General features: G+C 47.1%; 1 protein-coding gene across 1 annotated transcript; it reads left to right on the forward strand.

Moving 5' to 3' along the window:
- Nucleotides 1–6,210: 6,210 nt before the first annotated feature.
- MASP2 (MBL associated serine protease 2) lies at nt 6,211–13,871 on the forward strand (the record flags this gene model as incomplete). The annotated part of the gene is given in 5 exon segments (XM_082295570.1): nt 6,211–6,454; nt 6,699–6,830; nt 13,303–13,401; nt 13,404–13,492; nt 13,731–13,871. Coding segments are annotated over 5 exon segments (705 nt in total).
- Nucleotides 13,872–15,718: the final 1,847 nt, after the last annotated feature.

The following is a 15,718-nucleotide window of genomic DNA, read 5'->3' on the forward strand; positions in this document are numbered from 1 at the left end:
CTGCCAGAGGGAAGCAAGAGCTGGGGCTGGGAGAGGAAACAGGCAGGAACTTGCTCTCAGGAGAGGCAGCACGTGGGCTGCTGGCACTGCCAGCAGGAGGATGCAGGTGGGAGCAGGTAAAATTCCAATACAAAATGCAACTGGGGAATGTGACAGTGCAGAGGCTGTAGGTTGGCAGTCTAAGACTTTGGGGTTTATCACAGCTCCGTGAAAGCACCGAATTTCGCCAGCAGGTACCATTCATCCTCCTCAGGACAAGCTTCCAAGAGTTCATCTCTCAATCTGTGCCCCAGTGCGGGCCAAGTGCTGGTGGAGCCTGGGCTGGCACCCCGAGCTCTCACCCCAGCTGGCACCCCCAGGCCTTTCCAATGTGCCACTGCCACCCAAGCCACAATGGTGGGGCCTGAGGAAAGGAAGGAATGAGGAGGGACTTAGGACACAATCCTGCCCTTCAGACAGGCAGATTTACCTGTGCTCCAGTCTCAAGGGGGCTCTCAGTGGATAACTCAAGCATCCCGGGTGGGACACGGGGGCCAAGGAGCAGCTGGAGGCAGCTCTGTCCCCGGGGCTCCCAGGGCTCTGCAGCAGCTGCTCTGCCCCAGCCTGTTCTTCGGCTTAGGCCTGGGCTCCCTCCTTACTGTTTATATCAAAACAAACACACTCTGGGGAAAAAAGTTCCTGCTCCTCCTGCCAGAACCCAAGCTTTTACAGAGTTTTATTTTAAATCTGGAAGTTATAAATTTGCTGCATTCCCCACATTTAATTCTTCTCATATTAAAATAAAAATCTAAATAGCAAACTATCTGGAAAGGAATTTATATTGATGGACTCTGTGCCTGCATAGAAGCTGGAGAATCATTCAAATTTACAAGAGTTTTAAAATTTCAAGGGAAAAGTGCCCAAAGCACCCCCTTCTCCACGAACCCTTCTGCTCTGCTCATTGTTGCACTGGTTTGGAGCTCAAATACTCTGTAAATCATGATGCCAGCACAGGCTGCAGCACCTGAGGAAGCTGAGGCAGGAAGAGGCCTGAGCTGCCCAGCTCAAAACCAGTTAATTCATGATCTCACCAGTCCCGAGTAACTCCAGCAATAAACTGGCACTTCTGGGAAAGCAGCCTTGGCTAAAACACACTGAGCCAGCAGCCCAGCATTCCGACAAACCACATTCCACAGGGCAGCCTGGAATAAAGGAGCCTTTTAGACATCTGCTCTGCCTTATTTCCTGCCTGCCACACACAGCAAAGGCCTGGCCTTTAAACACCTCCTGAAAACTGGCTGAGATCAGACTGCCAGCCAGAGAACTGACAATAAAGGGGAAGAGATGCTGGGGCTGTTACTGCACAGACTTTCCCCAGAGTCAAACTCCCAACACGATGCCAGCAGTGTCAGAGCCACAGTTCTGGCTGCTCCTCCTTTCCATTTGCTAAGAAAGCAAATTCCCAAGTAAACATAAAGTACAAACAATGTGCAAAGAGTTGGACTTGGAGAGGGGCAGGGTTATTTCCTGGATTTTGGTTTAGTTTGGGATCAAGGGGGTTTTGTTTGGTTATGGGTTTGGAGTTTTTTAGATGTTTTATTGCATTCTCTACACAGAGCTTGAGAGAGACAGAACTGGCAGGAGAAGGGAATGAAAACAGCACAAGTCAGAGCAGGATGGGCAGGTGGAGCACTGAGGGAGCAGAAACCCTGAGCCAGTCTTGTTTCAGAGACTCCTGATGCACTCTGAGGCAGAAATAGGAAGATTTTTATTACTACAGCAAGATCACGCAGGGGGAGGAAAATCAGCAGGGAGGAAAACAGAGAGTAAAAACTTGAGAGTTTTTGGACAGGGAGGAGTAGAAATTCTCCAGATGTCTGTCAGACAAAAGCCTCTAACAGGCTCAAAGCAGTAAAACCAAAAATAATTTGCAAAGTTGACTTTTGCCACCTCCCCCCCCCCCCCCCCCCCCCCGCAAAAGTCCTGCTGGAACAGCCAGTGCAGGACCAGTCCCCACCGGTCCCCACATACCCTTTTTTCTTGGTCTTCTTTTCTGCAGCACTTTCTCCAGCACTAATTAAGGGGGGAAAAATAATGGCTCTGATGAATGCAATAGGAAAATGAAATAACCAGCAGCACAGTGAGGCTGAGTTCAGTATTCCAAGGGCTCAGTCCCGTGCAAAGCAGAGCAAAGGGGAGGAAAACCCAGCAATTCACCTCTCATTTTCTGTGCTATTTATGCTCTACTCTCCCCTTTGCCTCCTTTTGTATGGACAGCAGCAGCTGGGATGCAAAAGGCACAGGAGAAAAGGGTACAAAATTTGTGTGTAGCCATATTTAGCAATATCTGAATTGATTGAAATAAAGGGTAAAAGCTTGACTCAGCCTGTAACTTTCACCTTTCTTTCAAGTGCAAAAAGAAGCAGAAAAATCCATTCATGTTGATGCTTTCCAGGTATGTGTCTTTCAGATTCCCAGGTGTTCATCCCCTCACAGAGTTTTAGTGGTGACACAGAAGAAAGTTCTTTGTGTGCTGCCAAAAAAATGAGGTTTTTCCAATTTTTTATTTTCACACCTAAAGTATGAAAACATTATCATCACACAGAAGAGTTCTGCACACTCTCCTCTGGGCAAGGGGAAGATTCCCTGATAGGCAGATTCCAACCCCTCCTGTCCATATTTACATCCCTAAGGCCTCAGACCCTCTGGAGGTAACCACGGGGTTCCCAGGTGAGAGGAGTCACTGTGAGAACAGAATTAAACCCCAAAGCACCTCTGAGGAGACAGCGCCTGACTCTGGGAGTGCCTCCCTCTCGCGTGGAAGGTGTGGCTTACTCAGGAGTTACTCCAGGAGTTCCTACTCTGCCCAGGCCAGGCCTGCTCCGGACACTCCCCGTGCCCTCAGAGCCACAAACCCAGCTCAGGGCTGGGCTCAGAGCTCCAACACCACCAGGAATGAGCACTCCCTGAGCCCCCTGCCCTCCCAGCCCTGCTCTAGGCTGGGCAGGCACTGAGGGGCTCACTGACACCTCCAGGGTGGCTCTTTAAAGGTGGTGGCACAGGTGCTCCACAGCAGACCTGTGCCAGACCCAACTTCTCCACAGGCAAGGAAGAACCTCCCAAAGCAGGTGACACAAAAAGCTCTGGTGTGGCCCAGGAAGTTGTTTCTCCAGGAAGGAAAAGCTCCATCCTTGGAAGTGCAGCACTGGCAGCCAAGGAACAGGATCCCTCCTGGCACAGCTGAGGAGCTCATGGTTACACGAGCCCTGAGAACCCAGCCTGGTGCACCAGGATTAAACCCTGCTCCCACCTAGGGGTTACTCAGGCTCCCTTGCACAAGATGATTTTTCCCAGCACATGTCCCTCACTGAGAGCCCAAAACCTCCTTTAGTGCCAGCCTGACCAGGCCTGTAACTCTCCCATTAAGTGATCCCATACTCAGACCCAAGGCCAAGGACCAGAATGAGGAATTGCACCCTCAATTCACCCTCCTTCAGTGGTAAGGTGCAGAATTTACCAGAAACAGGGCAGAAAAGGCACAAGGAAGTAATGTGAGCCTTTAACTCAAACTTAGCCTAAAAATCTTGAGTCTTTGAAGAGACTCTGCCTCCAAATGGAGCCAAGTGTCAGAGTCCAAGCACTCCTGATCTGTCCACAATACTGGGTGATTCTAATTACTTCACAATTACTCACTGGATCAAAATTCATTTCAGAATCAATCACTTTACATCACTCACAAGCTAACGAGCCTCCACTCCAGGCAGGCTTTCAGGCCTGACTCACAACTGCTGGAGCAGCTGAGGAGGCCAAAGAGCCCTGCTTGCCCCAGTGCCACCCTTCCCTGCCCCATCGGGAGGCAGCACAAGCTGGGAATGCTCTCCATCCTCCCATCCTGGCAGTGGGAAGAGCTGGAAGTGGCAGTGATCAAGCCCTCAGGAATTCCAGGTGCAAGGAGTGGCACTGGGAGTGGCACTGGGAGTGACCCTGTCCCTCTGCAGCTCCCAAAATCAAACCGGAGCAGGGCAGAGATGACCCTGGCACACTGGAATTTCATGGCAAACTGATGTGCTGCATTCCTTTTGCCTCTGGATCTGCTTGTTGAAACCATCATGAACCTGGGAGGAAGCATTAAAATGCATTCCCAGGGCAAAGTGGAAAGGAGATCAGGTGCCCCAGCAGAGTTCTGCTGAGGTTTCTCTGCTTCTCCCACTTTCTTGGCTGCCACAGGAAATAATTGTGCAACTCAGCGAGATGTTTTTACTTTGTGCTGAGTTAAAGCTGCCAACCCAACTCTCCTTCACCTGTCTGAGCCCTGCAGCTCCCAGGGAGCAGCAGGAGCAGGGCTGGGCCGGGTTTAACCACGGCTTTGAACAGCAAATCTGAACACAGGACCAGAATTGCTGCTTTGCTATAAATACATGGACAGCTTTCACACCCACCTGCCTGGACAGCACAAAACCATGAAATCAAATAACCAAGGAGTTCAGGCAACTGCTCCACTACCAAAAAGGCTCCACCTATTTTAATTTTGGCTCAGTGCATGGTTTTTGTTTCAGACGGGCCAAAACAGTTTTAAGTGATTTCAGGTGAGCACATGTTAATGAAAGGCTTCCATTAAATTAAAGTGTTCATCTTAATCCTCTGGGACTCGAGTGCACACATTTCACTTAACACACATCCCACAGTCTGGAGGGAAAGGTCACGGGAAATGGGTTGGGACAACATCTTTTCTTTTATTTCATTGCTAAACCAGGCATTTCACCCTGCCAGTCTTACCTCTGTTGCAGCTGGAGTTGCTTTTCTTTCTCCTTCAGGATTTTGGCCAGCTGAGCTGTCCTTGAAGGCCTGTGCAGGTATTTTCTCTTCCCTTTACATTCATACGTCCAGTGACCAAACTCTAAACACTTCTGACACCTCACATGCTGCTTGTTTGCCTCCCTAGGAAAATGCAGAATTGCTTAAAGTGACTCATTCCAAGTCTGTTCTCCCCAGTGAAGAATCGCTTATCAATCAAGTTGTGATTAAAGCAGATGTTCACAGCTGCTCCAGCTTGGCTCTGGAACCAGGACATGGGCAGGAACACCAAGTACACACAGCACTCCGGCAAACAGACCTTCAGTAACTAAAACACTTTCACATGGGAACAATCCCACTGCTCAATTTGCTGCTCTCCAACAGCTGTAGCTGGTTCTGCCTTCAGAGAAATCACCAAAATTCTCTTTTACAACAAAGAGCAGCAGCTTCATCTCCAAATCCTGCAATTTAACACCCAAGTCCCAAACTGCCCAATTCTCACTCATAGCCTGGGACTCTCAGAGTCAAGAGAGCAAACCCAAAGGAGCTGCAGCCAGGAGCTGGTAAAGCCTGGCAGGAGGTTTCTCTTCAGAACAATCCCATTCCTGCTCCTTCTGAGCCAGACTTCCCTGACTGCCCTGTCCCCAGGCACCTGCTGCAGCAGGGAGATTGCACACTCAGCTTCAGTTCTCACTCTGGTAAAACCCCCTGGGCATCTTAAGAAATCAAGGAAGGGAAGATGCTCCTGTTTTCATGCTGGAGTTCTTAAGCTGCTCTTCTGAAGCTCTGCAAAACTGTTTGGCCTCCTCTCCCAGCTGCTCTCCTTTACAAACAAGGGAACTCACCCAGCCCAGGGACTGCTCAAGGTCACAACCAAAATTAATTCTGAGCTCAGGGTGGTGTCACTTCAGTTCCCTGCCACTGCTGCCACTTCCTGCCACCTTCAGCTTTTCTTCCAGGCACCAAAATATGAATTTTTCAAGGCCAGCCCATCTAAACTATCTGAAATTGCAGCCTGGCTGATCTCGGGAGCTCCCAGACTCACTCATGAGGATGAAGTGACAGACCAGCAGTGAGCACTTCTCCCTCTTCCAGCCAAGCTGTGAATTGCTCCTCCCTCGGCTTCAGCAACCACTTTTCATGCCAGTTTCTGAAGAGAATCTTGTGCTGAACATCCATCACTTTCTCAATGCAGAGCATTTGGCTTCATCCTCAAGCCCTAGAAACACTCAGCTAAACCGAACAAGGCATGGCTGGCATCAGAGATTTGTCGGAACCTCTGGAAGGAGAAAGGGAGACAAAATTGTGGTTTTAAGTCACAGAGAACAGGGGAAATCCACTCTTATCTGTCCTTGGATGTGGACTGACCTACAGAAGTGCCTTTTGAGAGCATCCAAGCTTCCTTCCTCACATTGTTAAACATGTGCTTTTCCAGCCATGTCAGCAGGTTGGGAAGATCGATGCTCTGTGTTCACCTGGTGGATTTGTCTGCCCATTTTGCAGCTGAGCTCTGGTGGGAAGACCTTGGCTATGCTGTGTGGAAGGGACAGTACAGACACTGAGGAGGCTCTGGGCAACAGGACGTACATCTCCATCGACAACCACCTCGTGGTAGTGTTTTGGTCTGACTACTCCAATGAGAAACCATTCAAAGGCTTTGAGGCCTTTTATGTTGCTGAAGGTGAGAGATTGGCCCCTCTAGTAAGTGGAAGAGAGCCACAGCTATGGTGGGGTTGGTGCTTCCCTGTGCTCTCATAGCCTGAGGCTGCTGGTGTGGGGTGGGAGAAGGTGGTCTCATTGTACAGAAGCAGATGCAGAGAGGCACAGCAACCAGTGACCAGCCTCACAAAACACAGAGTGGCTGAGACTGAGGGAACATTTTGTTGAAATGTATTGTTTGCCTTATTCTGTGCTTTGCCCATTAGATATCAATGAGTGCAAACAGCTGTTGGATAGCAAACCCCTCTGTAGTCATCACTGTCACAACTACATGGGGGGCTACTATTGCAGCTGCAGGGTTGGCTACACCCTGCACGAAAACAAGAGGACGTGCACAGGTGAGCCCTTGCTAGATCAGGAGATACTTCCCTACCTACAACATCCACTTAAATCCAGTCCTGACAATATATCAAGGTGAAAGATGTGGGGTTTTGTTTTCCTTTTTAGTATTCCCTATATGCCTGGGAGGAGATTCACAGGGTTAGTCAGGGCTGTGAGCAGAGGCTCTGCTTTGCAGAGTGGCTGTGGGCTAGTGGCTGCTGTTAGGGACAACAACTTTGTGTCATAGTATAAATGCTGCACTGGCACTTGGTTTTAGCTACTCTTTTCCACCTCAGCTTTAGGTGGGTTGAATGGAAAATCGAGAAATGTCTTACACTTCCCACCACAGACATTTCCACAGACAAGTCTTCATGGATGCCAGTGCAGCCAGTCTTGCAAAACTGAGTATATCTTGCTCCCTGGGTACTGAGATTCTGAGTATTCAGGACCCAAGTTAGTAGATATGGGAAAACTACCAACTGAATTGTGAAGTCTAATGAAGAAATAACTAGCTTGCTGCCCTGTAAGGACACAGGCCAAGAAGGAGCATGGTTCGCAGGTTACTGACACCAGATACCATAATCCACACATTAAATGGCCAGGCACGCATCTCTTGTTCAGAAGGGCTGGCAGTGTGAGGTCCCTCTTGCTGGTTGCTGCCTGGCTCTGCTCCACAGTTCATAACCAGGGAGAGCTTCTGTGGCGTCAGGCAGCGAAGTGTCTGGATCAGCGTGGTGATCAGCACCTCAGGATTCCCTCTGCAATGAAACACGTGCCTACACGGGGTAAGAGGTTCATCCTTTATGGGTGCAGCTTTGCCAGCTGGAGCTAAATCCTGTCTGGAAAAAATCAACACACATACTGCTCATAAATACTGTCATAGGTGAAAGATAGTTTCTTTGAGCTCCCCCGTGCTGAAATGCAAAATTGGATCTGACTTCCAATGCTTAAGGCTGCCTTGGCATTTGCCTTCCCAGCAACAGCCTATTACAAACTCTCTCCATCCATGGCTGCGTGGGTCTGATTCAAGATTCAAATTCCTCGTGTCTCCAGAGTATTGGAATAGACATGTTCATTCAACCTACCCTTCCTAAAGTGATGCCTTTTACCACAACTACATGGATTTACAGATGCTGTAAGGCCTTGATGTGAAGGTGCAAAATGGAAAGCTGTGAACTAGCAGATGAGCAGCTCCGCATTGACCATTCATGTGTGCACATTTATGCCTTGCTCTGTGAATAGAGCTCTAGCAGAGGGAGCTTCTCAGCAGCAGTGAGGGGCTGAGCTACCTTGACGGTGGAGACGTTGGGAGTTGCTGCAACGCAGCTGATGTGCTGGAACCTGTTCACTTTTCAGAGCCCTTAAATTCAGCACTGCAGCTGCTCCAGCCACTGGGCTGCAAGGCAAAGGTCCTTGCAGATCTCCTTCCTGAGTTAAGGGCAAAAGCTGCCCCTTGTGTCTTTCGGGCTCCTGCCTGAGCTGGGTGATATTGACAGGCTCTTTTTCTCCTTTATTTTCCAACAGGAGATAATTAGGCTTCTCCTCACTTAGGCAGAGATGGAGACAGATGTGCTGGGAAGAGCTGGTTTCCTTCCTTCCTGACCTGCCTGTTGCAGTCTGCCCAAGGGCTGCAGGCTTCTCTTGCTCCATGACTTGTCTGTGTGGTTCCTTGCCTTTCAGACTTGCCTGCTGTGGATAATAAAGAGGCCGTTGCCCGTTGAAAGCTGAATGCAGCCTCTGGAGCATTCATTTTCTCATATTCCCATGTGTCACTTGGGAAAAAAGAAGGTAGATAAGGCAGGAGCTGGTAAGAGAGGAGCTGTTGTGAAAGGCCCCTGAACATCACAGCTACTTGAAGTCTTGAATTTCTTGTCCCGTTCTTGTTGCTTAACCTTACGTAGTCCTTAAACTGCAAGAAGACCAGAACCACACCACACCCTTGTTCCCTAATGCTCCTTTTAGATATGCTCTTGTCTGCACCCAGACTTGTAGATTGAAACAATCTTCTATTCAGAGCCCATTCACTCTTTGGCAAGGTCTAAATTTTTTTTTTTTTTGAATCCCAATTTTGACCATTTCTCCTTTGGGAACCTGGCCTCATGGCTGAAGTGTGTTCTGGTGAGCAAAGCCTCAGAGTTCTAGGAGTTTGGTAAAGTAATATGAATGCATGTCACAGGGCAGCTGAGGTGTCTTGTCTTCATACCGGAGAAGGCACAGTGCCCTCCCCACAAAGATGTCACACCAGGAATGCTGCTCTTCAGCTCAAGTGCTTGTGGTGTTGGTTGATTCTGTCTCAGTCCTTCACAGTGCCTCTCTCTGCTCCACAGTAATACCCATGTGATGTCCATTTAGGCTGTACTCCCTTTGGGCAGGGACCATCTTAAAGCATTTTGGAGAAACGCTGCGCTCCATATTTGTCAGGGACTAGGGCTCCCTGGCTCTGTGGAGGGAACATGATGATTTTTGCAAGAGTTTGACAAGTCAGAGCCAAGCAGCTGTAGATGAACTGCTGACGATAAAACTAAACTTTGTTTTAGCCAATCAGTATTTCCTTACATTTCCTTACTTCTGCAATTTAGCCAAGTTGCTTTTAATTGTTATTTATGAAGCTTCATAAAGCACTCTTTAGTCCATGGAACAAACAGGGAAGGAACCCTTTTCCAGGTGAGCATGACAGGAGATGGAGAGATGGACAGTCTTTCAGGTGGGACACTTGATTTTTTCAGGCCACTGCATTTGCAGACTTCTGTGTTCCCTTGGGCAAGTTGCTTGGTACCAACTTTGAACATCCATCAGCAAAATGAGAGGGAACATCCCTTACCTGACTTACTGGGAAGATGCTTAGTAAGTGTCTAGGAGGTAGAACAGATTCAGGGGTAGAGTGGCTATGCAAGTAGCCATTACCAAGGCTTACTTCTGCCACATTTAATCCTGTTTAGAACCTATTCTATGGTCACAGTGAATTGTGATCAAAGCAGCTTGAAAGTTTGCCATGGTTCAGTCATACAATTTATGACCCACCCTTGGTCTGAGACCTAATGAACCAATGACAGTGGGCTTGCAAGTTTTGAGGGGGTTATTTTTCAGAGTTCAAGCCCCTGGCCAACAGCTCACTGTGATCCTAATAAAAATTTGGCCTAAGCATAATTGAGCACTCTCAAGACAGCCCTAAAGCTTGGACTGAGCAGCCAAGGGACAGCATTTCTGCTGGCAGATGTTAAAAAAATTATTTGATCCTTTCTATGCTGGCTAGTTTGTGACTTTCTTGCTTGAACACTTATGAAAAAAAATACTGCCCTGATAAAAGGAAATCCCAGCGGCGCCATCTAGAACATAATAGGACAAAAGTAAGGTCCAGTCCGAGCCTTTTCATCTTCAAGCTGCAGATTCCCTTGGACTAGCACAGTATCTTCTGTAGGGTCATCTAGTTTATTCATGTGAGCACAAGTCAAGAGAGTTTGTTGCTGATGATTCACGTTTTTCTAACTGTATTATGAAAATCTCAGATAAAAATTAGGAAGCAGAGTTTAAAGGAGACAGATGTAATGAAGTATGAAAAACTCCTTTTTTAGGCCTTCAGAACAAGGCCTGTTTTCTGAATTACTGGGCTATTAACAGGGCACCGTTTTTATTTGTGCTGTAACAGTGTGAGGAGAGCCCAGCTCTGTGCAGAGGTGTGGTGCTCTTCTCTGCTATGTGAGCACAGAGCAGTGTCTGCCCTGGAGAGCCTCTGAACCAGCACCTGGGCAGCTCAGAGCAGTTCCGGAACGTGCATTGCCAGAATGGACCTGGGCCGAGGATCCCTTGAGTCCAACCTCCTGCCTGTGAGACTGGCCAGCGTTTCATGCTGTATTGCAGTGGCAGTACAGTCCAGTAAGTGTTTTTTAAAGTGTATTTCCATGCAGAAGCATAATCCTGGTTTTGTATCAGATTTGTGTTCTTCACCCTTTAATTTCATCATGTGTCCCTTCGCCCTCCTACTACTAGAAGAAGTAAATAGCTGTCAGGAGCTACAGTATGTGGTTATGTGGAGTGCTGTTCTGTCTCTATTGGCATGTGTCTGCTACCACAAGGTGGTCTTTTCTTCACCATTTCTCTCTATTACATGTATTTATGCCAAGCTTTAGTCTAATAACATTCATTTAAATATACTTCAGGCAAAGAAGATAACATGATCACCTTGGTAAATAGAAGTCAGTGTTGCTGCCTTCTGATTCCAAGGTTCTTGTAAGAAAGAATTTAACTTTACCAACCTGAGTATCCCTTCTTCACATGGTAGATCCCATGGCTGGGGAAAAATGGTTTTGTAGGTAATAGGAAAGGACTCTGATACAGGATTTGAAATTCTAACTTCCTAATGATTTCAGTAGGGGGTTAGGAGTGTAAAGATAGTCCTCATTGTATTGTGGCTTGTATGCTTAGGGTAGGCTCCCTCTGAGTCTTTTTTTCACTCGCAAGGATTTCATCTTTTCATCCTTATCTCTTCCTGTAATTGCCTCCAAGCTACTCCTGAAGGGGTTGTGGAGTTGGGACAGATACTGGCAGCATGAGGAAATTTCAGTTTTAAGAAAAGCAGATTTTTTTTTTTTTTTTTTTTACACTTACATGGGAGTGAATAGTACCCTGTGGATCAGCATATCGAGCAGGTTTTGAGGTATTTCTTATCCTGGGCTTGCAGAAGGTGGAAGGAGGCATTAGAGTGGCACCTTAAAGCCTGGTGAGGCAGTGAACTCTGTATCACTGGAGTATTTTAGGCAGGACCTGCAGCAGCTCAGGAAGAGTGTGCTGGAAAAGATGCTTTATTCTTATATAGCCTTCAAATGCTTCTGTGGTTTGAAGGACAGCCAGTGAAATTACAGAAATGTGCATTTAGCTGGGAAAAATGAGATAGAAACAACAAAGGGACACCCCACCTCCCCCCCCTTACAGATAGTACAAGTATATCATGAAAGGAAAAGATTTTATTCCCTTTGTAGCTCAGCTGATCTCTCCTGGTACAAAGCACTGTGCTGTTGGGCTGGACTTAGAGGCAGCTAGAACCTCCAGGTAAATTAGTCAGGCTTTCTCTGCTTCTTTGAACCCAGAGAGGCATTTCAAACAGGATTTATAAATTAGGAGAGCACTCAGTTTTAACAGAACAGGCGTTTCTATGTGTTTATTAGCTGTTTATGTAACTGTCGGTTGTGTTTGAAAACCTATGAGAATGAATTCAGTGGGACACACAGAGGTGCTCAGTCACTGGGATGATGAATAGGTTCATGTCAAATAAAAGCAGCTGCTCATAACTTTCTGGGAAGATGGTCATAGAGACATTGTTCTGAAGTTACAACTTGTGCTTTAAAGAAACACCTTCTGTTTCTGCCCAAAGGTGTTGTGACTTGCGTTGGGGTATTTTAGTTGAGCTGGGCCACACAAAAATATCATCCTTTTACTTGTTCCAGCTTTCCTTTTCCAGTAAATGCTTGAAACCCAAATATTTCCTGTAGCAGCAAGTAGGGCTGACACATAGGTATAGGGTGGAAACAAGCTTCTCTCTATGAAGTAAAAGAAGCTTAGAATCTTGGCTTATGAAGTCCACAGTTAGTTAAGGGACAGTAATGTCCATTTTCTCATTCACAACTTGGTTCCCTTCCATTAAAATGACAATCTTAAACTGTATGGTCTCAGTGATAATTTGTAATTAATGCCTGGATAATGGCATTTTTGTTGGTGGAGGTCAGCATGGTGTGTTTGAGGATTCAATTCAAAGCCAAACAATTTCCCTCTTACAATTAATTCGGTGTCAGAATAGCGCAAAAATCTGCAGTGGTATCAGCCGGTCCAGCATTCCTCATCAATTACAGGATTACTCATACAGCTTTTGCAGCACATCATAAAGCCTTTGTTCCCAGCTGATCAAAGCACCACTTCACAGTAATCAAATGCTGTCAACAAGCAGAGATCCTCCGGGCAGTTGTGGCTGCTCCTTCTTGCTGCTCTTCGGAAGGGAGCATTTGTGGCTTGAATTGTGTCGGCAAGAGGCACAGCTGGTTTTGCTCAAAGAATACTGTTACATTCTAAACGTTCTAGCAGAAAAGGCATTAAGAGGAAAGAGTTGCATTCAGAGGCTTCTGGAATTGAGGAGCTGCTATCTATCTTACCACTCTACACACTCTGGAACAGCAGACAAGCTGCAAATCTAACACTGCGGAATGTTTCTGATGAGCTTCCAGTTTTATCACATTTATTTCTGCTCTCCAGCCCCACAGCTGCATCAGTGGTGCTTTCCCAGTGTCCTTCCCTGTCCCTCGCCTGAAGCAGGAGTATTGGATAGTGCTGGTGCCCTAGACCCATCGTGAGAGAGGGAGAGAGGCAGGTACATATGTGGCTCCAGATCTTTCATGTAGGCATAGACTAGTGTAGAAAATAATCTGCTACCTTTACCCAGTGCATCAGTTAATACACCAATGAGCATAATTTTCTGCTGTTTGGTTGAGGGTTTTTTCCCAGCCCACGGTCAGAGTCAGATTTTTACTGAGAGGATTGGAGAAATCGCTGGCCCTGACTATCCTACAGCTTTTCTCAGTTCCTGCAGCTACAGTATCCAGGTAGGAAGAGCTTCCTGATCATGCTGGAATTCATGGAGACCTTTAATGTGAAGACACATCCAGGAATGTTGTGCCCCTGTGTTGTCCTTAAGGTAAGGTGAGGTTTATTGCAGTTCATCACAGACTTTATGAGACAGGCCCAGCTCTTTTACTGCATCTTCTTCAGCCCATGTTTCACCATGTTAATGTACATTTGTGTCTCCCTGTATGTCTCCTGGTTCACTTCTCCGTTATGTTTTGTCCTTTTAGGTTTGTTTTCTTTTTTTCTCCTAACACCCTCGTCTTTGAAAACTGACTGAAGCCAATAACTCACGTGTGATGACTTGATAGACTGCATCACAACCTCTGCCCTCGTCCCACACCTTCGTGCTGGAAAGGCCTGAATATCAACGGAACGGTGATACTTTGAAACAGTGGCTTCACGAGTATATTTTTGGTAAGTGCATTTATTACATGTACTCCTACGTGTAGAAGTACTAGGAAGTTTACTTCTAAAGTACGGTTTTAAGAGAACTCCAGCATTTCAGCTGTTCTTACAGTTCAACTTGGATCCAGGCATACGATTTTATTTTATGGAACAATTTTCCTAACTTGTCAAGAGCTACAAGTTATATGTCAGGGCAACACATGGGCTGTCCTGTGAGTGCAGCCAGGCTGTGTGCAGGTCACTGTTCCCCTTTGGTGTGAGAACATTAACGGGAGTCAGTCACGGTTTTTGCTTTAATTCTCAGCAATTGTAGATTGTGTCCGCGTGAGCGAAATTGTGTAGAGAAAAGGTAACAGCCCTTAGCAAGTAAATAACAAATTCGCTCCGAAGGGGAGGGCTGGGCGCTGTGAGCCGCGCAGATTCGCCGTGCTGCGGACCTGAAGCACCACGCCGTGGTCAGAGTGCACCGGTGCAGGCGCGGCACTCCAGGGTGACGGCGGTGCTCCCTTGTCGCACTCAGCATTATGCCACTCGACGTAGGTGAATCCCGTCAGCCCTGTTGGACTTCATTTCCCGGGCATTAAATACGCAGGCGCCCTTTCTCGTAACCAATTTCCGTTGTTCGCGCACTGTAATTAGGTGTGTTCAGTACACTGGATTTGTCAGCGATTGTCCTTTGATATGCTCCCCGAAGAATTGTTCCTGTCTGTGCATGCCTGTGTTTACGTCTGCCCTTGCTGACGCCCTGGACGCTGCTACTTAGAGATTTGCTTCTAATTCTATTGGAAGAAAGGAATGATTTTGCAAAAGACTTCACAGGATCAGTGTAGTGAGAATTTTTAGTGTTCTTTCACTACGGATCTCTCCAGGGAAGTTAAAACAGTAATACATGGACATTACTGCTGAATGCTGCGTTTCAGACTTATTTCGTAGTAACTGAACTGAGCTTCTCAGCAGGCGGTTTTGGCAGTCTGTGTACGCTCATGGAATTTTAAAATCACCGTTAGGTGGTTGTGGTTTGGGGAGGCTCAGGCTTACCCCGGCAGTCACTTTATAGTCTGTCTGAATTGATGCGCATACTCAGTGTTTATGTAGAAACCCAGAATAACTGAACATCTGATGCGAGAGTTAATGTATTCCACACAAAAACCGAGAGACCTGTGTGTGTATGGAAATGCAATGCCAAAATTCAGTGCCGGTGTGAATGAAGCCCTGTTCTGCTCCGAGAAGGCAAATAGTAATGGTAAAGTCTGAACGTGGAATGAAATGTGGTCCTGGGCTCCGGGCCTGTGCAGAGGGAATGCCCCAGCCTTACCTGAACACAACTGACCTTTCACTGTGGGCCATACGTGCATTTTTAAGGCCATGTAAGAATGGTGAAAGGTAGCCAGGTAGGCTTAATCCAGTTACGGCTGAGAGCTTTCTTATCACCCGTTCTTACCATTCCCCCGTCAATCAATGGATGTAGCAGATTAGCTCTTGGGCATAGCCCGACGGGGGGGAATTGACACAGTCACCTTCTTACAAGTCTGCAGTGACTCAAAGGACACCTAAAATACGGCGTCAGATGATGCCTCTACAGTGTCGGTTCTCTGTTGTATTAAACAATGGCCAGCTGTTCTAGTCATGGTGCTCATTTGTGTGCTCTGGGATGCAGGTGAAGATTCATGTGGTGATGGACGCTGGAAAAATTCCAGCCTGTGCCTCGTACCAGCCTACACCAACCTGCATGTGCAGGCCAGGGGACAGTTACCCAGCTTGGCTACTCTGCTGTTTATGCAATGGAGCAGGTACAGCCCCGTGGTTTTCTTAGATTGTCCTGCCTGGTGAGGCAGAACTATTTCACTGCAGAATGGTAATTTTAACAATCAATTGGTACCTATATGGTATG

The sequence above is a fragment of the Coloeus monedula genome (genome assembly GCF_965178545.1).
Source record: "Coloeus monedula genome assembly, chromosome: 22".
NCBI classification, from domain to species: Eukaryota; Metazoa; Chordata; class Aves; order Passeriformes; family Corvidae; genus Coloeus; species Coloeus monedula.